This window comes from Apis laboriosa, unplaced genomic scaffold (assembly GCF_014066325.1).
Source record: "Apis laboriosa isolate Shangri-la unplaced genomic scaffold, ASM1406632v1 scaffold23_cov150, whole genome shotgun sequence".
Lineage (NCBI taxonomy): Eukaryota > Metazoa > Arthropoda > Insecta > Hymenoptera > Apidae > Apis > Apis laboriosa.
In genome coordinates this window covers 844426-867885 of record NW_025222452.1, presented here as the reverse complement: position 1 = coordinate 867885, position 23460 = coordinate 844426, and the positions used below count along the sequence as shown (strand labels likewise).

The following is a 23460-nucleotide window of genomic DNA, read 5'->3' as shown; positions in this document are numbered from 1 at the left end:
GTTGTACGTGTAAATCTCAAGGGTTATAGAAATATAACAGTGATATATACATAATATATACATAAATATATCTATTACGTATACATATAATATATTTGCGTGTAAATAAATGAATTTAAGGCACACAATCTATATTTATTACTTTATTTATTCATCTTTCTCCATTTCTTTTTTTTTTTTTTTTTTTTTTTTTTTTTTTTTTCGTGTTCAAGAATACAATACAATACGTGTACAAGAATACGATAGAAAACAAAGTGAAAAAAAGTAGATAATACGAAAGGAATGAAACGTAGTTAGGGAATGTATATATTTTTTTGAATAAAGAATACTCGTATTTGAGAACTTATTCTTCTGGGTATAATTCGTAAGACCGAGAATTGTTGTCGTTCCACTTTTTTGCCAATACGACGGAGAGGTAACGTGTTTCCGCCGATTGTCAAACTTCCGTTCCCTATTTCAACCGGAAACAATGAAATTGCCAAAATCACCAGTGTGGAAGCGGCGTGTCTTCTCTAATTAATAAAACATTAACGTCAAGAATAAAATTCTAAAACGCTCGAGTTATTCCATCGAGTCGTCCCTCTCGGTTAATAAATTTTTATTATCCCTTTTATACGTTCGAAGCGAACGATTATCGACCGTAACGACGAAATATCATTAATTATTCGAGGTTTATGGATTAGTTTAGACACTTTCCTCGAATGGAAGTAAAAATCTTGTGAAAACTTTTCATTTCTAAAAAAAAAAAAATTTCAATTCTAAAACTCAAAGATTGCTGTTTCTTCATACGTTCAAGTATTCCAATTATTTACTCGATAATTATTTGTAGTAGTTAGGGTAAAGGAATGAAAGACTGGAAATATTTTCTGTGAATTGGAATCGTTTTTCGTTTTTTTCACATGATTATGAAAATTCTCTAAATATAACCTTTAAAATTTTCATCGTATATTTTGCATATTTATTTTCTTCACACATATATCCGTGAATTATATTTCGAATTTTAATGTTTCAAGAGGCGTTTCTATAGAAATCGATGCAAATTGACCGAATAGATCAAAATTAAACGCGTGGAAAATAATTTTCGTAAAATTCAATCGATCTTTCTCGATGTTTAAATTTTAATATCGAGTATACAAACATTCCAAAAGGCGTCTATAGAAATAGTTGAATAGATTAGACTGAATAGATTAAAATTAAATAATACGAAACGCGTGCAAAATAATTTTCATAAAATTCAATCGATCTTTCTCGATGTTTAAATTTTAATATCAAGTATACAAACATTCCAAGAAGAAATAGTTGACGACTGAATAGATTAAGATTAAAGAAAACGCGTAATTGGAAAATAATTTTCATAAAATTCAATCGATATTTCTCGATGTTTAAATTTTAATATCAATTATGCAGACATTCCAAGATTTCTCGATGTTTAAATTTTAATATCAAGTATACAAACATTCTAAGAAGAAATAGTTGACGACTGAATAGATGAAAATTAAAGAAAGTATAATTGGAAAATAATTTTCATAAAATTCAATCGATATTTCTCGATGTTTAAATTTTAATATCAACTATACAGATATTCCAAGATTTCTCGATGTTTAAATTTTAATATCAAATATACAAACATTCCAAGAAGAAATAGTTGACGACTGAATAGATTAAAATTAAAGAAAATATAATTGGAAAATAATTTTCATAAAATTCAATCGATCTTTCTCGATATTTAAATTTTAAAATCAAGTATCCAAACATTCCAAGAAGAAATAGATCAAAATTAAAGAAAAATTAAATTAAATTTAATCTTCGATAAATATAAAAATTCAGATATTCAGATATTGCGTTGGAATATTACGCTTCGTTATATATTTATAAGCACATATTTACAAGAAATGTAGGGCTACGCACGTGCAAATGTACCGTAATAATAATTGTTTCCTTAATTACGGCCACGGCGTACGCGTACGTAGTTCCATTTTTGCCATAAGAATCTTGATAAAAAAAAAAAAGAAAAAAAAAATGGTCCCTCGATGGCGCCAAAACGAGCGTGCAAACGAGCGAGTCGAAGAATTTTCATTGAAAATTGAGCGTGAAAGAGGAAAGGAGAGCGAGCTCAAACGATGATTAAGGAGATAACGGAAAACGAAGAATGATTCTTAATCTTTTTCGTATACAATCGGAATAATTATCCGAAGATCGAAAGTAATTGGATTATGTATCTTATCTATTCACGTATCTGTGCGAAATAATAATTATACACCCCTGAAATGATTGATACAATCGTAAATTTAATTGATTGATGGTTTTATATATATATATATATATATATATATATAACACGTTGTAATTACACGTTGGTTGGTTTGTACAAAGGAGATAACGATCGACACACCATTTACGCAATATAAGTCATAATGGAATCGTTTTCGTGATACGAGATTTATCGAAATGAAATTTACCGAACCGTGTAAAATTGAAGGGAAATAACAGTAATCAGCCGGGTGTGTTGAAACGGGACGAATAATTTTCGAATTCTTCCATCTCTCTAATCGATGATTCATTCTCTAATCGATGTACGATATCTCTCGATTATTTGGAAGATTTTTAAAAAAGAAAAAAGAAAAGAAAAAACGCGGTTCAGAAAATTCCATCGAGAAGAGTTTCGCAATTACTGTCTCCTGTACACGCGTCGAAATCACCCAATGAATCCGCCCATCAATTTCTTGTCAAGCTCGCGAAACCAGTCGCGAAACCAGATCTCTCGATCGAAGATACGCCAAGCAATAAATTTATACACAAAGTAACACGGTACGATAAACAAGTGGAAAAAAAAAAAAAAATAATGTAACCCGTTCGATTCGATTCTGAGAAATTATCAACAATAATTTCGAATAATTCAACTCTCTCTCGACGATCTCAACGTCTTCTTCTTTTTCACAATGGTTAATTAAATAATCGAAGCAAGAGGAGGAAAGTCCCGTTCCCAAGTGTGCGCATCGGTTGATCCTAAAAAAAAAAAAAAAAAAAAAGAAAGACTAACAAAGACGAGACACGAGGAAAAACACGTAGAAAAACGTCCTCTCGCGAGGCGACTACTCCTCGAACGCTTGTTGTACCAGAGAACGCGTTTAAATTCGAAAACGCGGGGAACCTCGAGTTCGTTTCGAAACGAGCGTCGAAGCGGATGGAAACGGGAAGGAATATTGACACGAATCTCCACTTTCGAAGGCAAGCGGTATTAAGCCGCGAGAACGGTGTTACCGGTGTAAACGAGAGAATCGTGGGAAAGAACGAAGAAAGAAAGGAAGGAAGGAAGGAAGGAAGGAAGGAAGGAAGAAGAAGAGGAAAAGGAAGAGAGGAAGAGGAAGAGGAAGAAGAGAGATTAAGATCGGTAGGGAGAAGGTCTCCCCTCGAGGGGAGAAGACTGGAAGCGACCGAGGATATCGGCGATGGCGTGGAGCAGCAAGGACACGAGTCCGCGAGCAGAGGTTCCCAGCGAAAGAAGGGATATCCGAGTCCCCACTATTAAATGGCTCGAGCTGTAACCGCGGAAAGGAGAAGCTACATCGGGGGCGGTAGAACACTATCCAGCCTCAGTGCAATTTCGACACTCGTCTGGCAGCCAGTTTTAGTTTTAGTAAAGAGATTGGATCGTGGAAGTGGTCGTGGAAGAGAGGTGAGAGAAAGAGAAAGAGAGAGAGGGAGAGGGAGAAAGGGGGTTGGTTGGATGGAGGGTGGTGGCGTTTGAAAGGGAAGGGAAAGATCACGAATGGGATCGTGGAAGTTTCGAAAAGATTCTGCGATGAAACTTGGGGGATCGTCCGATTAAGAATCAAGGAGAAGAGATTCTGCGTATCGTTGACAGAGGAATTCTGGGAATAGATCCCTCTAAGTTCGAAGAAACTTGAGTTGGGAGGAGGAGGAAGTTGTTGAGGAAATTAACGAGAGGGAAAAGCGAGAAAGAAGAATATATAGCTTTAAGAGGAAAATTCTTCGATGAAGATATTCCATTTTGAAGAAAAGAAGGTGTGGAAGAAGTGAACAACAAGTTAAGAGATAAAGATTATTTCGTAGTCTTTAAAAAAAAAAAAAAGAAACATTGGATCGAAGATATCGCAAGAAAACGATCGTTTTGAATATATAAAAAAAAAGAAGAAAAGAGATGTTAAGTTAGAATCGAAAAGAAGAAATTGTAAGACGTAAATAGTTTTAAAAGGAAAATTCTCCGATGAAGATATTCCATTTTGAAGAAAGGTGTGGAAGAAGTGAACAACAAGTTAAGAGATAAAGATTATTTCGTAGTCTTTAAAAAAAAAAAAAGAAACATTGGATCGAAGATATCGCAAGAAAACGATCGTATCGTTTTAATATATATAAAAAAAAAAAAAATGTTAAGTTAGAATCGAAAAGAAGAAATCGTAAGACGTAAATATAATAGCTTTAAAAGGAAAATTCTTCGATAAAGATATTCCATTTTGAAAAAAAGAAGTGAACAACAAGTTAAGAGATAAAGATTATTTCGTACTCTTTAAAAAAAAAAAAAAAAGAAAGAAACATTGGAGAGATAATATTAAATCGAAGATATCGCGAGAAAACGATCGTATCGTTTTGAATATAAAAAAGAAAAAAAAGAGCGGAGATATTAAGTTAGAATTGAAAAGAAGAAATTGTAAGACGTAAATATAATTGTTAATAGTAAATAAATTGAACAATGGAACGGAGAGAATTGTTTTTAGCGCGATAAAATCGTCTTAAACGTGTTGCGAAGAAATGAGAGAATAAAAAGATATGCGAAACCCATCTCGTAAAAACTGATTGATCGCGAGAGAAACTAATGAAGGAAGGCCATCTCTAATAGATTCGCCGTTACGATTCTATGCGAGCAACAGAGCAGTGGAATCGTTTTTTTACGGATATTAAAGCAACGCGATAATCTTTATTTTCACTCTAATTGTCGAGACACTTAACGGAGGAATTACTTCGACTTCGTAAAGAAGAAGAAGAAGAAGAAGAAGAAGGAGAAGAATAAGAATAAGAAGAAGAAGAAGAAACGCGAGGAGGAGGAGGACGTTCGAATTTTTTTTTTTATTTTCGAGGAAAGCAAATGGAGGAGCAGTGGACGGTGGAAAAAAAGTGTTCTGTTCTGGTCAGAGAATATTATTCTTTCTCGACCCTTTTTTATTTTTAAATTGAACATTTCCTGCGATTTTACTGGAGCACGAACGCGTCCACATGCGAACGCAGACAGTCCGCTTTGATCACACGCAATGACACAAGACGGATACTTATCCTTTCGTCGATTAGCGTTTGCTTGGTCTTTTAAAAAAACGACCTCTCTTCGTCCACTTGAAGATCCTCAGGCGGGTCACCGGATCGATGCATAACACGCACAGGATTTATTATATATAAGAAACGGAGAAAAACGTTACACGACATTTTACACAAAAATAAATAAACAAACTGTTCCATCCGAGACATGGTCTCGAGGAGGAGTGTAATTGGAAAGTGTGATTTCTCGGATTTTTTTTTTTTTTTCCTTTTTTAAATGCGTCAGAAGACTCAAGAGAGAAGTTGAATTGATTAAATCGCATAAATAGTGGAAAGAAATTCGAGGCAGAAGTGAAGGGGGGAGAAAAAGCAACATTCTATTCTAAGCGGAGAAAGCAGCGGCTCGAAGCGCAAAAAGGGTGGTGAATCGTTTCGAGGCTTATGAACCGTGAAATCGTTAAGAATCTTTGAATCTTTTTAGGAAGTTACATCCGTTTAGAGGTGGTGGACGGGAAAGAATTAGCGGAGCACTCGCAGACGAGATATAATATAATCTTCTGCGTTATGAGATGAAGAAGATTGTAGAAAGTCGGGAAGTTGGGAAGTGAAGCGTGTTTTATTATAATAAGGAAGAGAACTTGATATGGAGGATTTTTTTTAAACGACCATCTTTGAAAGAAGAACTTGAAGAATTTATCATTCGAGAGAGGAAAAAATTGTTTCTTTTTTTTTGATAGAAAGAAATGAAAAGCAACGATCAAGTCGAGCAATTTCTTTAAGAAGAAGAAGAAATTTCGAAAGGTGAGTAAAGATTCGATAAATACTCGAAATTTATTATTAAGTTATACCAAAAATTAATTTATTATCGATAGAATATAGACAAGTCGCAAATCGGTAGAAATTATCGAGCGAAAAGTCTAACGATCTCTCTTATCGATCGATAGAAAAGGAAAGCCAATTCGACACGGAGAAACGTCTCGAGGCAAACGTGGAATCGCTAAATTTTTCTTGTAGAACGAGATGTAAAAAAAAAAAAAAACGTCGTCGATACGAACATAAATCTTGAAAACGCATCCGATCCCCATATTTCTTCCCGCGTCTTGTACTTTCTTTCTCCAAATAGCGTGGCTTGGATGGATAGGATGGATCGATAAATTTGATCGTTTCACGCACGTTTCAGATAAACGAACCGCGACGAATCGCGTATACATTAATCGTGAATCGATGTCACGTTTCAGAAACGGAAGTTGCCGCCACTGAGCGCCGCCATTGACTCGTGAAGTCCGTCGATCGAGATGCCAATACCCGTTGTCCAAGCGAACGATCTAATAAATCGGGATCTGAAAACGAAACGAGCCCAGCCATCGCTCTAAAAACGCTCCTATCTGAAAGAGAGTCTTACTCCACCTAAGTGGGTAAGTAATCCTGAAACCAATGGCGTTTTATTGGATTTTTTTCTATTTTGAGATGGACGAAGAAAGCTTTTTTTTCTTTTTAAAAATCGAATTTAAAAAAAAAAAGGAAAGAGAGACTTAATACTTAATAACGATCCATCATCGAATAGAAGAATTCGCGATGTATCTGAACGGACGATCGATTTGATTTTATCGCGAGTGGAATACAATGCAGATATTACCTCGACGAGGGTAATCAGAATTTCATGCAGGAAATGGTCGGTGAATGATGCCACGTTGCCTGCGTTGTTTACAAACATTTTCTATTTTTTTTGTTTCTTTTTCCTTTACACGCCGCGTAATTAACGATGGTATAATTAACGCGCACTTTCGCGAGCGGTGAATAAAATGCTTCCTCTTGATGTAACAATTTACTCGTTCGACCGACACCGTTTTCGTAACACCAGTTACCCACTACTTTCCGCTCGCCGATTAAAGTTATCGATTTTTCTTTCTTTCTTTCTTTCTTTCTTTCTTTTTTTTCTTAATCGATTCTTAATCCATATTTCACGTAATATTCGCTCGATAAAAAATGAGATTCCTTTCGCGCGGTGAAAAATGAGCCGAGAGAGTATCTTCACTTTTCACGTGTTCGTCAATTATCACGAGAGCGGAGCAATTAGTAGCAGTTCCAAGAAATTCAGAGTTTACTTTTTCCTTCTTCGAGGTTGTCGTCCCTCGTTTCCTTGAAAACTTTCGTTCTCTTCACGATCGATGACCTCCCAGGGTTCACATCCACGTATACTTATCGACATGGCTTCCTTATAATATTATATATAGCCACTCCAGTTTTTAATCTCCGCGCAATAAAATAAAAATAAAAATTGCAAAATTGTTAAAATAGCGAATTAATATTATATCTCGTGTGTAATACTAGATAACGTTACTTCGTTCGATTTTTATCCGTTCGTTCAAATTCAACCGCGCTTATCGCATTTTCATATAAATTTGTCGTAATTTACATCCATATAGCGTATCTAATTGAGTAAAGAAGAGAGAGAGAGAGAGAGAGAGAGAGAGAGAGAGAGAGAGAGAGAGAGAGAGAAAAGAGCGGAGAAAAGAGGAATAAGATATCCGTGACTCCCCGGATGCGTATATCCCGTTTATCTGGTCGAACGAGAATTTTCGCAGCCCGAGGCTCCCTCTACCACGACTTCAAAAGGTTTTAATTAATTAACGCGTGCATTCTCCATGATTCTCCATTTCTCTCCTCCTGGATACCGTCTTCGTTCGCAATTTCCGCGAAGATGGAGAACGAGAACGCAGCTCGACATGCAAACCAAAACTATTTATCGAGATCGGGTGGATGTCGACCGTACTCTCGTTAAAAAAAAAAAACGTTCTCGATCGGTAACGGTGCACCGTTGCGGAAGCGCTCCCGTTCAACCGTCCACGAACGTTGCTCTTAATTATTTATTACGAGTCGGTGACGCAACTTGCGGAGAATTGTTACGAGGACACGAGGAAAATTTTAATTCGTTTTAAATAATTAAGATATACTGGCGAATAGTTTGTTCTTCGAACCTGTTCATATTTTATAACTCGTAACGTATATTGGAAAAGAGAAGAATACATTTCCTCCGTGTTTTTCTATCTCGAACGTTTTATCAACGTCACCTACGACATCTGTGGATGATTAGTGATTTTCTAGTGTTATTGTCTAGTGTCCGCCCAGAGTTGGGCATTGGTTCGTTGAAAAAGTAACTAGTTAAAAATTTCGAATAAAATTAATTCAAATTAATTACTTAAAATGCTTGAATAACATTTACTCATAGCTGTTATAATTGATTTATAATTATTCCCAATTATTATTATTATTATTACGTTTTGAACGAAAAAATTATCGAAGTAATTTTATTCGTAATTTCGACTATTAAATTTTGCCGACTAATTGACCAATCGTTCAGTCAAAGAGAAAATTCATCGAAATTAAAATATATACGTTTCCAATATCAAATATTCGTCTTCTTGGAAAGATGTGCAAAATCATAAATTACGGTCGTAAAGAAGGCTGTTGAATTTCAAGCTCTTGAACTCTCGATGAACTTTTTCCACGATCATAATTTCAAATCTGTTGATATGTAATCTGTTATCGCGATTGTTCTCCCTGGCATTAATTACTCCCTTCCATTTCTTTCTTCTTTCTTTCTTCCCTCGATCGTGATGCTCAAAGGGGCACGCGTCGAAACGAAGCGAGGTCGACAAGCTTTGTGTCGTTTGCCAACAGATGGGAAAGGTATCTATGGCCGTAAGAAGTGCCGCTATGTCCCACATCGAGCTACCTACTACGATTCTGGGTCGGTGTGACCACGTTCTCTTATTATATCGCGTGCACACCTTCCGGGAGGTGGTTCCTGAGAACCTTCTTTTTCTTCACCCTTCGCCCATTCGTGCTTCTTGTGTCGTTCGCCAATCAAAACTCTTTCACGTCACATCTTGAAAACCCATCTTCATTGGCCTGAATACGATTTCCATCTCTTTATAAATATTATTCGAGCAATTTTGTTTTTCGATCGAATGATTAAAAATAGTAGTTAAAAAGAGAAATAAAATATGTACACGTTGAAATGTTACTTTTTATTCGAACGAACGAGTTGAAATTGATTAGCGAAAAGATATGTACTTACGTTTTTCTACTAGCATCTACCTTGCGAGAGATATAAATTCGTAGATTCTCAACTCGTTTTACTCGTTAGGTAATGGTAATCACGTTTATCCTTTTTTTTTTTTTATTATTCGAAGAAAATGTCGATTTAAACGTGATAATGGCGATGTTTTATGCTACATTCTCCTCTTCTCTGATTTCAAGAAAGATATCCTCATGAAAACATAAACTTATTTCTTTTTTTTTTTTCCGTTCGTTCGAGATCATTATCCTGTGGTAATATTCTTAAAAATCGAGGAAAGAATATCGATCGTTTATTAAAGTAATTATAATACAATAAATGGAATACAAATTTCACCCGATCTCTCCACCCAATTTCTTACCTCTAACGAACAAATTCAACTTCTCCTCCAATTCATTTCCACGATAAGTTTTTAATACATTCTTTCCTCTCTTCTCTCCTTCATATATTAAGCCGTAAAAGGAAGTAATCGAGCGTCGTCTCTCGATCCGCTCGATGGCGCTCGTGTAGGAAATACGTTTTTTCCCCCAACCTCTCCTCACTATGTTGTCGTGTTCACGCGTTCTTCGTTTTACCTCAATGATTCTATTCGTACTCGTTTGTCGTCCGGGACAAGTTTTCTCCATGTTATTTATACAACGAATTACCCTCTTATCCGTATATATATATATATATATATATACACGTTACTTCGATATAAATTTTCCGTAAGATGGAACAAGGTAGTTGTTCCATCCATGTTTAAATTGTTCGAAATATATCCACGCGTGGAGCTGTTGTCGCGTTTCTTGCGCTTTCTTGTATATCTCGAAGCCATTAACGAACCAAGTGGATCAACGTGGTATGCGTTGAATTTGTTTGATGGTTTAAAAAAAAGAAAAAAGATCGCATACGTGTTCAACGATCTTTATCTTCGATGAATGTTCCCCCATCTTCCTCTTGGAACCGGTTTGGTTGCCGGGATCACAAAAGCGCGTCGGTATGCGTATCGTGATTCGTTTTTCTCTCGATTCTGGGCTAAGAGATGCATCGCGCGTGGCTGTAATTACTGTAAAAAAGGAATAGGAAAGAGGTAAAGGAGGGAGATAGAGCGGGGTTAATCGCGTTGAAAATTTATTCGAAAGTTTCGTCGTCGAGCTTCTGTCGTCGTGTTCCTTTTAACTTCGAAATAATCGAATCTCATCTTTTTTCTATTTTCCGAGAAAGCGTTTGAATTTCTTGGGGATCGTGGAATGTTGTGGAATCGTAAAACTACTGTTAGCCGCGCGTAACTAATCGATTAATCTTTTTTTTTTTCTTTTTTTTTTTTTTCGTTCAGGGAAAAGTACATTCGACATTTCTTTTCTCGGATATCATCAAATTCGATGTTTAAAACTCATTACTCGTTGTTCGAGAATGAATTTAAATCTTTATGCTTTAAACGTGTTTTATTCGTACTCGAAATCTTTCAAATTTAAAAATGCGAATATATAACGATAAGGATACGATATAATAAATCTCGAGGAAACAAATTTTCGTATTTTCATAAGAAAAGCCAAAGATGGAATTAGGAAACAAATTCTTAATGAAAATAATGTCAAAAATGTTGACGAGGCGTACTATCGCTGAAAGAACCTGTTTCAAGTAATTGAATATTCCGTTTCTAAGTAAACATTATTAAGTATTCTTTAAACTTTTTTTTGAAAATTCGTTGAAAAAAAAAATTTTTTTTAAAAATAAATAACATCGTCACAATTATTCGTGATCTTTGGAAGAGCATTGTTGCCAATGATATGATGAGTTCTAATCTTGAAATAATCTTGATTCTGCACACCGATCTTTGAGTGACCTTGACCTTCTTCATTTTTTTTTAACCTTGAAATGTTATACTTTCTTTTTTCTCGAACTTTCTTAATAAAATATGAATTTTTTTACGGCGTATCTTCGATATTCTCTTTTTACGTATATAAATTTTTTTTCTTGCAAACGAATACTTTCATTTCGTATCCTTTCCCTCTGAAAAATGAACTTTCATCGCGAACTATCGAGCAACGTGCGAAATTGCGAGATGAATTGAAAGTTAGGAATAGAATAACAAAAAGTTCGTTTTATCTTAATTCAACGGAGAAAATTTCAGATGGAATTCGTTCGTCGAACCGATATTTTATTCATAGATCTCGTTCGAGAAATGTTTCACCTATACTTCCTCCGTTCGATCCATCAGTTTTACAGAACTTTGGCAATCTATTTTCGTATAACAAAATTATCCTCTATCGATTTCCTCGTTCCACATTTCCTCCAGATTCCCGGAAGAAGAAGAAAGAAAAAAAAATTTTTCTTATTGCTCACCGTAAAATATAAATCGTGCTATTTACAGAATACTTCATTCAATTTCTCAGTACACTTTTATCGTTTAGAATGTAAAGAAAAATGATACTAAAAAATATATATTTTAAACACTGTTTACAACGTATCTCTTTATCCTTCCATCGTCAAAAAACTCTCGACCCTTTCTATCTTCGATTCCCTCGAATCTTCATTTCCTTTCGCTTCTTATCCATTAAATTCTTTATCCTCGTATCGAATCGCGTTCATCGCGAGTCACGAACGAAAGATTCAACAATCGTTCCTCTTCGTTCTCCTCTCCTTGATCAAAGTCAAATTTGTTGTCAGAGAGAGAGAGATATATTTCTTTATTTACCTTTTTTTGCTGGCCCGCTGTTACGTCATCCATGCGTGGAATCGTCGCATGGCGCGCGTACGCGCGTGCGCGTTCTTCCCCCGATTTCGCGTAGTGGGCGAATCGGAGTGCAGATTCACCCAGTTCCCGAGGTGATCGGCCAAGGTAGTCACGAGCACGCTTTTAGCATGCACAGCCGTGAAGGTTATTCAACCCGAGCGGATCTCGTTCGTAAGCAACGCGGAGTAACGGGTTCCCGATGACTCGTGCACGAGGCGCCTCTCCACCACTTGCTTCGATTACCTGCGTGCACACGCGGGCCCACAGCTCGCTCGCTTCTCCAACCTCTTCGAGTCGTGGATTCAGTCAGCCGTGCACCATTGTCGAAACATTGTCGTCCTCCTGGACGATACCGGACACGCATTCATACACTCTCTCTCTCTCTCTCTCTCTCTCTCTCGCGTCTTTTTCTCCCCCATTTTTTCATCCCAGTTTTTCATCTCGATTTCGAAAGAAAGGGAAGAACAAAGGTGTTTTTTTCTCTCTTTTTTTTCTTTTTTTTCTTCGGTATACTTCGAGTTTTTAGTATTTCGTTTTTGATCGCGTTGTGTGTTCGTTTTCTCTTGTTTCTTTCTCCTCCCACCCTTCTTCTTTCTCTCTCTTGATCGTTGATTTGGTGATTAAATGCGGCTTCCAGCAGGATTTTGAGATTCAGAAGGTAAGAAGGGGTGTGTTTGTATTATTGTTTATTTGATAAGAGGTGGGAAAAATTTGTGAACGATTTCTCTAAGACTATTGCTAAGAAATAATAATAAGTTTTCACGTTGATTAAATCAATCAAATTTGACAGGGAAGAAAAATTTCCAACCCTGTGTTCTATCCTCCTCTTCATTTTTTATCACCTTTCACCGCGATGCTCGAGATTACAGATTAAATCTGTATTATATCCAGTCAAGTCAATTCTAATCGCCGACAAGACGATAAGGATAATCATCTAAAATTCTGAAGCTGGAAAATCCAGGAAGGATCCTCATTGGGGGAGAAAATACCGTGACGATGGATTCCGTCAACGGCGGAAAAGTATTTCGACGTGTAACGGTACGCGTGTACACGCGTTGGCCGTAATCGAGGGAACGATATCCTCCACGATTGATTTACAATACAATTCGTGACATGGACGATGGCCGATTCACCTCTCGATGCGCCTACATGCAAATCAAAGGTTCGAGATAGTACTCGGTGTACCGTTACCCGGACACGAATAACCAACGACCGAAAAAGATGCAAGACGAAATGATGCTAGATGAAAACGAAAAAGTAAAAAAAAAAAAAAAAAGAAGGAAAAAGAAAATTTACGATCCTGCACGACGAGCGAGCAGCCTTGGAACGCGACGAATGTCGAGGAGGAGAGGAGAATATATACGGTTATTGGTCTTGCAACTGCGTGGAATTTCTTCTTTTTTAAAAACAATTTGAACAATTTCGAGTTTATGTTTGAAGATTATTATTCTGCTTGCTCTCGAAGGAAGGAAAAATAATAGAAAGAAAAGAGGAGACGAGGAAACATGTACGAAAGCATACACGACGAACGCATTGCTGCTCATTTTCATGCGACAGGCATCGGCACGGAGCGAACGATCCAGCCATCGAATACGAACGATCACCTCGATCGAGACCTTCGTACGCAAATCGGCCATTCTCTCTCTACTGTTGCGTTCGAAAAATAATACGTTGTTCGACCGCAGTTGCGTCACTTCATTTTATCGCCGCGGAGTGCACCTTCGTTTTCGGCCAACCTCCAAATACGTCCGATCGTTAATACATACTTGTTTCGTTAATAAACCGGCTCGAGTCCCGCGCTTCCTGTTATGAATCGCGTTCCGGTACGCGATTCTTTGAAAGAGGGAAATGCGACGAGAAAGCCGACAGCGTCGTCATATGCGTATCGATTATTGAAACAAGTTTTCTCGTATAATTCATGAAATAAATATATATGTATATAGATGATTTTATTGGATCAAATTACGAGCATTGATTTTCTTTCTTTTTTCTTTTTCAGTGCAAAAATGCGGATGAAGCTGTTAATCGTGGTGGTTCTGCTGGTGTCAGGATGGAGCGACGCCAGGCCCCAGAGAACCGGTAAGAATCGAGATTTTTCCTCGTCGATTTGCTCGACTTGCCAAGATAAAGCTTAAAGGAATATTTTATCGGGGAAATGTGCGCGGAAAAAATGGAAAGGAAAAGGCGGATCCTTCCCGGATGGAAATAAAACGATTCGATCGAATCGTCGTTTAACTCGAGCTAACCGTGTATTTATTCGGTTGTAAATCAGATAATGGAAACGTTCTCGTCGTACGCTCCCTCTCGATCGATTATTCGCCTTTTCCATTGATGCAAATTCAATTTCTTTTATTTTATTATTTTCGCAGAATATTTTGATCTCCTTTCTTTTAGAAATTTTTGTATTCGCTTTTGGAACCATGTCTATCACGTTCAATCGTTCGCCTTGTTTCTTTCAGAAAGAGAAATATATATTACGAGAAATATATAAGAAGAGAAATATATAAATTATATATTCGAACAATCGTTTCCACTCTTGTGCCAATTTTTATATCCCCCAATCGAAGGCTATAAAATTATTTCTGTATTTCTGTTTCGCCGTGTTCATCGGTTTCGTGATCGAGGAAACGCGGGGTAATTCGTGATTACGCGAGCCTAACAAGTCTGGATTGCGCCAGGAAACGTAATTTACGATAAAAATTTTCTGAACGAACGATCGATTCCCTCCGTTCGTTGCAAAATTTCATTTCGTAACGTGAAACTTTCTTCCCCCCTTTTTTCCTCCTCATTTTTCTGGATAATTACGCACGTGTTACGATCCATTGACAATCGGTTATATCCGAAGGCAAGAAATATAACGATCTTTATTAGAAAAGAATGATAGTCGAATATACGGACAATGTACTGTTTCGCTGGTGAAAAGTAGTTTCGCAAAAGGACACGAGAGGTCCTTCGCTAGGAACTTGACACTAGACGTTACTATAGTAAGATAGAAGAGTTAGATAATTCGAATGTTGAAAATTATGTAAAAATTATTTTCATTTAAAAGCTGAAACTATTTTCGAAACTATTTATAGTATGTCTAGCTTATTGCGTATATACACGAATATTATCTTAATTAAACTATGGTTTAATTATGCATATGGATGAGAAATAAAAAAATTTTTAAATCATATCGATATACGTTAGAATAACTCTGGATTCTATGTCTACGTTAATGCATCGAGATAGGTGCAAATAGTGATGGATAAAATTTAATAGTTGAAGTTACGAATAAAGTTATTTGGAGAATTTATCGTTCGCGTAATAATAATTGCAATAATGCCGAGATTATATGAAAAGAAAATCAATTAAAATAGCTACGAATAAATATTCGAATATTTTAATACGTTAAAGATAATCGTCTAAGATGAAATATTTTCAAAACTATTTATTAATATGTTTTACTCGAAAACGAAGTTACATTTATAAATTAAACTATCGAATCATAATTAATCTATGCATATTATAAGAAATAAATTTTATATCTATGCTAATATATTGAAGTTAATTTAAAATTGAAGTTACTTTGATAATTTATTGTCCAAAACAATAATAATAATCGCGAATAATTATAATGGCAAACGATCGAGATTATACAAAGAGCGAATCAATTATAAAAATTACTGAAAATAACTTTATTCGAAATTTTTAACTACTTCTTCAAAGGGTTAATGTTTCCATCTCTTTCATTTCCATTAATAAACATCAATTCGATACATCTATAATATCTTCTAATATAATCATTTTACTTTTGAATCTTATTAATTTTTCTTTTTCAATCAAATTTCAGAAAGTTCGATTCAAGCTCGTCCATCGAAGGCGAACCTCGAGGAATGGAGAACATCCGGCGTTCGAGAAGATAGCAGGTATACGTGGAATTCCGGAACTAGTACTATTAACTATCACCGCGATAATAATATCGATCGTTTTGTCGAACGTGGCGACGCGGGAAAAAGGGTGGGGGCAAAATTAAAGAACGAGGAGCACTCGAATAACGTTTGGAACTCGTCGAAATTTCGATTACAACAAAACTCGAAGGTTAACGAGCGATCGATTAGGAACGATAATTTAACCAGATTCGGAAACAAGTTTCCCCATTTTGTAATTCCATCGTCGAACGATGTTCGAATAAGATCGAGCCAGGAATTAAATTCAATCCGCAAACGCGTTCCGCCTACGAATTCGAGAATTTCGCATCCGAAGGGGGCCACAAGGAATTCTCTCGAGAGAAGGACATACCGAATTCCGATGAATAATTCACGATTCGATGATGATGATGATGGCACGACCTTGGGCCAGAATTCGGGATTCTCGAGTCGGAAGGAAGCGTTCTCGCCTACTCTTTTATCCAAGGTCGAGTCCACGACTCCGTTCGATCACGTGGCCGCCATTAAAAAGATCACCGACTCGCTGTTGGCTCGAGGTGTTTCCAAATTATCTTTCAACGAGAATAAAAACAGCGTCGAGAATCCCCTCCCATCCTCCATTTCCCCCACTCACGCTCATCAATCGTCCATCAATCGTCACTGGACCTCGAAACGGTCCAACAGGACGAAAATTCGTCGCCCATCCTCGCCTCATCTTCCGTCCAATTCGAAGAAAAAGAATAATCAAAATAAGATCGTCAATAAGAACGATTCTTTCTTCGATTCGAGCTTGAAGAATTGGCCCAACACCGGCATTCAGAACGCCGAGGATTTCCACAATTACGATAAGTACACCTCCCCCGTGGAACACGATCCGATCAAACTTGAGATCGCGCACGATCCACTCATCCGAAATTCCAGTTTCGATCATCAAGCGCCTGTTTCCCAGAGGCCGATCTCCAATCTCCAAGAAATAGTTCATTGGATGAAGATTCCTGCCTTCGTGACGAATGGTAGCAATATCGTAGAGGCCGAGCAAATCGATAATCCCGTCAACGTCGCTTTCGATTCCGTTTATCAAAATTTGGAACCGAACGAACCTTCCAATCTTCCGAATAAACTTCAAATCCCGAGACCGGGTTTCGTTTATCCCGTTCATCGTCCGAGTCACGCCACGGAAAACGTTCCAAATCGATTGGAGAACGTTCTCGATCCGTCGAGAAACAAAAGCGAAAATCCTCTCGTTCGAAATCCTCAAACCCACGTATCCCAGAACACCGTGATTCATTTCATAAATCTAGACTCGAGGAGGCCTGACAACGCGTCGAGAATACCTCCGGCACACGTCCAACCCATTTCCTCCTCCAACGCTTTCGTATCCCCTTCTCCTCCCCCCATTCTTCCGCAATCGTATCCTTCTTCGAGCACCTCGAAGCCAGGAGGCCCAAACAGGGTCCACATAGGCTTCACTTCCTACGAAGAGAGCAAGAATCCGTTATCTAACCAAAAACCTCAAACTCCTGTGGTAACTTACGACCAGAATTGTCCCACGATTCTCATAAACTCTTACACGAGGATCAACAACACGATACAGAGCAAACAGGGTTGCACGGATCTGAACATCGTCATCAATTCCCACGTGTTCAACTCGAACGTGTACAAGTCGTCCACCCCCTCTCCCTCGACCACCGACCACAGGATCGGTTCTGAAAACTATCAGAATTATCACATGGATCAGGTGGATAAATACGTTGGTGTTTCTGGACCTGTCGTCGACGATTATTATCGACCCGTTCCTATTTACCGACCCCCCACTCTCCAAAACGATCCACAAGAGAACGACCAGATTCTCGAGAACGAGCAGAACGAGGTCTCCGACTTCGAAGTGGTGCAAGATACTCAGATCAGCATCACGAATTCTGGCCAAGTTGCACAAGCTGATTCGAATTCTGTTGAGATGGTCGACCAAGCGAACGATCCTCCATCCGTTAATTCTCTCGTTCGTCCAGCTGTGGCGCCACCCGCCAATTCCAATTCAGACGCTTCCACGGGGTCCTCCTCTCTTTCTCCAGCTACCAGTCTGCCCTCTGCCAGTCTATCTCGTCCAATCGAGGACGAGGACGAGGACGAGGATTTCGATTTGTCACCAACCGGTATAATGGACTCCATAACCTCGGCCTTCGCCTATCTCACATTCGATCCTTTGCATTACGGCTTCTTCAGCTTGGCGGCTGCTCCCTTCACCGCGCTTGCGGCCGGAATCCTCGGCGTAGTTACATTTCTCTATCCTTGGTTGTTCCCTAGCTCGTTCGGTTTCGCAAGGGCCAACGATAATACGGGGAACGATTATTGGTCCGGTTTCGAGGAGGTGATTAGACAGTCTATGGAGAGGTACGGAAGAGTGAACGAGTGGAAGAGCAAGAGGAAGAAGAGGAAGAGATGAAACGAAGATCGTTTTTTTGGATCGTTTTCTCTCTCTCTCTCTCTCTTTCCTTTTTTCGCTAAGATCTTTCGAGGTCTTGGATGAAAATACATGCTGCGCGATTACAAGAATGATTCGTTTATTATTTTGTCGTTTTAATTTTTCTAAAAAGAAAAGCAACAGAGAGAAGAAAGAATTTAAATAATTAATTCGTAAATTTTATTTTATATATATATATATATATTTCATCGATTATTTATTAAGGAAGGGGAAACGGGTATTTAGTATCAGGCAATTAACCTCGCCAACGGTAGCTTTAAATCTAATGTGTTAACGAGTAAGTAAGAGAAAGTATTTTTAGTCGTTGAAACTCAGAACACGGAACAGTATTACAGATGTAACACAATCAATCTTTTGTTCGAATCACTTCTTCACGGAGAATTTCTTAGGGCATTGCTAGTACTTGTGCCAGTGAAATGTAACCTGAAATAAACCAATATGCGACAAACGAACAAATTTGCATTTTTTTCTTTTTTCTAACCACAAAATTATTCACTTTCACGTATTATTCTCATTAATACAGAGACGGGACGTCTCCTATTATTATCCTTGACGCATCGGTATTCCAATTAATAAATTTATTCCCAAAAATAATATCCTCGCTCGAAAACCCACACATTCCACGTAAAACTGGAAGTTGATGACAAAGACGAACGATTAAGAATTAACGAAATAACCAAGTTTTTTCCAAAGGTTTCGCAGTCACTCAAAGGTAAGGAAACATCGATCCCTTCGCTTCAAGATCATTTTATTCTCTCTCTCTCTCTCTCTCTATCTTCGAATCTCGCTTCAACTCGACCGACGACCGACTTAATCGAGCGATTTCGTTTCAGTATCCGAGGGAACGACACGCAACGCCGCATAAAAGATCTTCAGCACATCGATCAGTCGTTAAGAACGGTGGCCACTCAATTGTTGAACGTGACGAATGGCGAACAGCAGCCGGCCAAGATCCTCGACAACGCGATCAAGAAGGCGGCGGCGGCGATGGAAAAATCGGCGACGAGCGACGAGGTGAAAGAGTCGAGCAACGATCGGCACCCGATCGGATTCGGCAGGCCGATCAACTCCAAGTTCAGCTACTTCGAGACCAGCCATCCGGGCCAAGCCATGGCCATAACCGAGGAGGAGCTCGAGAAGGAGATGGCCTCCACGCGTCTGATCACGGCGTACAAGAATCACGCGACGACCACGGGCGGCATATCCACGTGGATCCTCCTCAATCCGCCGTCCACCACCGTGAAAACCTCGATCGAGGAGCGTAAGAGGACTAAGCAACCGATCGCCGAAACCGAGGAGGCGAGGATCACCCCTTCAACGGTGGACGCCACCGAAAGAGGGGCCACGGAGAAGGTGATCACCGTAACGACCCTCCCCGAAGAGGAATCGGCCGTTACGAGGAAATCGGTCCTCCTTCCAACGACCACGACGAGCAAGCTCGAGTCGAAATTGGAAAAGGTGGAGCAAGGCACGGAGAAAGCGTCGGAGGTTATCCAGAGCACAACAACCGTTTCGAAGATCGGCCAGGTGCCTACCGATCATTCGGAGGTTACGTACGTCAACGTTACGAGAAAGAACCAGATCGCGAGTCGAACGACTCCTAAACCGAAGATAGCCACCACGAAGACCACGGTTCTGGCTTCGAAAGCCCCGATCTCGAAAGCGCCCAATCGGCCTAACCAACAGAGCAGGCCGAAGCATCCGAACAGAAATCGGGTCGCTGTTAAACCGGACGTCGGTAAGAACGAGAGCGTTTCGGTCGGTAAGATAGAGAAGGTGACGTTCAGACCTGTCCAGATGATCGCCGTTCCGAAGAACACCGAGAAACCTATGTTCGTGACCAAGATCAAAGCGTCGATCCTGATGGACAATCAGAAGACCCAGACCACCCCTCAGACGAGCGGAAGCGCGGACATCGTCGCTTCGACGACCTCGAAACCTTCGACTTCGACCGACCACCAGAACCTGCCTCCGCCTGAGGCGCCCGTCTCGAAGCTCAAACCAGTCGGGACGAAGGTGAACAACGTGTTGAAGGTGCAGTTGAGGAAACCCGTGGACGAGACGAGGATCGAGATCGAGCCGATCAAGGTGAACGCCCCCGTGTTGAAGATCGAGAAGGTGGAGAAGGGGCAGGGTTTGGCGCACGACACCAAGATAGATCTGATGAAGTTCGATTTCAATCCCGAGCTGACCAAGATCAACGTCGATCAACTGTCCTCCTCCTCCTCCTCCTCCACCTCTTCTTCTTCCGCGACACCCTCCACCACCTCTCCTTCCTCTTCCTCCTCCTCCTCCTCCTCCTCTTCTTCGACCACCACCACCACCACCACCACCACCACGACCAAGAGGCCCAAGAGAAAGAAGAACAAGAACAGAAGGAGGAAACCGATCGCCTCGACGACCACGACCACGTCCACCACGACTGTCGTTCCCAGCTCACCGATACCAAGCTTGACCGAGGAAATCGAGCCGAGTGTCGAGATCGCAGAGGAGGGGGGTGAGAATGGAATAGCACAGGAATCGAAGATAGCGCCCGAGACGAAGGTGGGGCAGAAGACGAAGAAGAAGCCTGCCCCCTCATCTGGGATCAGCACTCAGATATACAACTTTTTGAGCCGAGAGGTGATGCCGAGCTTCGGCGTCATGTCGTTGGTGGGCCTCGGCCTGGGCCTGGCCTCCTACTTCCTCTACCCGTTCGGTGGAACCGCGGCCAGGAGGAACTACGTGGAGGTGGAGCCGAAATACAAGTACAACTTCGAGGAATACGGGGGGAATTACGGGCAGAGCGAGGAGGAGGTTCTGTCCAAGGTCCTTCAAGGGATGACCACGGACGAGGTGACCAAGGGCCACCAAGGGTCGAAGGTGTACGAGGACAATTACTACGCGTACCAGCGTTACGACGCCCCCTTCGACCATCGCCAACCGACCAACAGGAACAACGATCAGCAGCGCTACTCCTCCCCGACCTTATCCTCCCCCGTCTATCACCCCTCGGAGAACACGGCCCCGTCGCACAAGTACACGGATTATCGTTATTATTCCGACCCCTCCAGCACCCCTCCGAACCCGTACCACGACGGGACCAGGCATCGAGAGTACGTGGTCGGTCCCGGCGTTCAAGGCTCGGCGAATCGGCAATTCGTCGTCGGAAGCGTCCCGAACGCGTATCCCCCTCCCTACGAGGAGAAGATCCTCTCGAGCGTTGGAAAATTGGGGAACGGTTACGGGGGAGAGGGGACGGAGAGCAGCGGGGGGGGCCAGACGCGTACCGGGTACGACGTGACGAGTCACAACTTCAACGTGGGAGTGGGCAGCGTTCAGAATTACGGAGGCCAGATCAAGACGGCGAGGCCTGACGAGGGTTACGAGGAGGTGGAGATTACCCCTACAGCGGTCGCCGTGGAGCACGGGCCGAGGTCTCTGAGGATTAAGAGATCCGTCCTGGGACGAGAATCGTCGGGTAGGGTTAGGAGGGATTCCGTGATTCAAGTAATTCCCTCGAAACGGGAGCTGGAGGAGGAGAGGAGGGAGGAGGAGTTGAGCAACGAGATCCTCGACATTATCGACTCTGCCTTACCGGCGGAGGGGGATTACGAGGAGGACGGAATGGGGGGGAGGAGGAAGAAGAAGAAGGAGGAGGAGGTGGAGGTGGAGGACGATCTCGAGAAACGGGACTCGAGCACCGTCGTTTCTTCGACGAGGACGATCGAATCATCATCCTTTTCCTCCTCCTCGTCCTCGTCCTCGTCTTCCTCCTTGGAAAATTTCGATTCCGAGGGGGAGGCGAAAGGTACGAGCACCGTCGAGAGCGTCACGATCGATCCGACCACGAAGAAGCCAGCCGAGCAGAACGGTTTCAATCTCTTCAATTTCGTGAAGAAGATCGCCGAGATCAAGTTCCGGCTCGGTCTCACGCTTCTTAAACACGCCAGCGAGGGTTTCGCCAGATATCTCGGCCACGTGCAGAAGAGGATCAACGGGGAGGAGTGAGGCGGAGTCCTCTCCTCGGTGGAAATGGTGGACTCGAGCGACGATTCGTAGCGTCAGCTATGCTCGCGGCACGTATCCATCTTATATTCCTCGAGGACCTCGTTTCGAAGGAAAAAAAAAAGAAAAAGAAAGGAACGGAAATCGCGTCATTGACGCTCGAATCTTTCCGATCGAATCTGAAATATCTTCGTCGTTTCCTTTTTTATCTTGTATCTTCACTTTTTTTTCTTTTTCAGGAAAGAAATATTCGTTTCTGAACCGATAAAGATGTTTCCCCGATGAAGATTTTCGTCGAGAAAAAATAACATTTGTTGTTTAAGCTTAGGAACGAATATTTCCCCTTTTCTGGTGAAAATGATGAAGTTATTTTATTATTATCATCTAGACGATTCATCTTTTGTTAGCGCGTTTTACTCTAACGATAAAGATCTTTTCTCTGCGTTCTTTTTTTTTAATTTATAAATATTCTTATACGTAATTTTTAGAACGTTTAGAATTTTACAACATATGCAAGCTAATCGTTTAAACTTTAAACCGTCGGATTGGATCAAGGAACGAAGATTGGATTATTCCTGGACAACAGGAACAAGAAGCTTTAACAGTAAATAGGATTTCTCGCACGGAGTGCTAAAAAAGATGCATTCTACGATAGTTTTTTCGAAACCACCAGAAAGTTTCGAGAAAGATAAAGGTTTTGAAAGACTAGCAGCGAAAAATTCTATTCCTTTATTTTTCGAACGACTCTTTTATTCTTCGATCGGTATCTTTCGTATCGGTATTTATGCCTTTTATTTAAACCGAGCATCGAAATGTAAAGTATAAATACACACATATATATAAATAAATAAATAAATAATAAATAAGATAAATGTCTACGTGTTATCCTAACATGTGTATAAATATATGAAGAAACTTGTAATAAAAATCTATTTTTCCTATCTGCGGAACACATTTGTTTTTCGTCGAAACAATTAACAATTAAACTCGTTGCCAAACGAAACGAATCCGTATA

The 23460-nt window shown here is 40.1% G+C and overlaps 1 protein-coding gene across 2 annotated transcripts; it reads left to right on the top strand.

The window, feature by feature from the left end:
- Positions 1–3778: 3778 nt before the first annotated feature.
- LOC122713200 (serine-rich adhesin for platelets-like) lies at positions 3779–23374 on the top strand. Of its 2 annotated transcripts, XM_043933434.1 has the most exons (5): positions 3779–6069; positions 6507–6683; positions 14068–14147; positions 15901–15976; positions 19292–23374. In XM_043933434.1, exons 3-5 carry the CDS (start codon positions 14075–14077, stop codon positions 22446–22448), a joined length of 3306 nt encoding a protein of 1101 aa, XP_043789369.1. In that variant the 5' UTR covers positions 3779–6069; positions 6507–6683; positions 14068–14074; the 3' UTR covers positions 22449–23374. The 2 variants fall into 2 exon arrangements, with proteins under 2 accessions (XP_043789369.1, XP_043789370.1); XM_043933435.1 differs by lacking the exon at positions 6507–6683.
- The last annotated feature ends 86 nt before the right edge of the window (positions 23375–23460 follow it).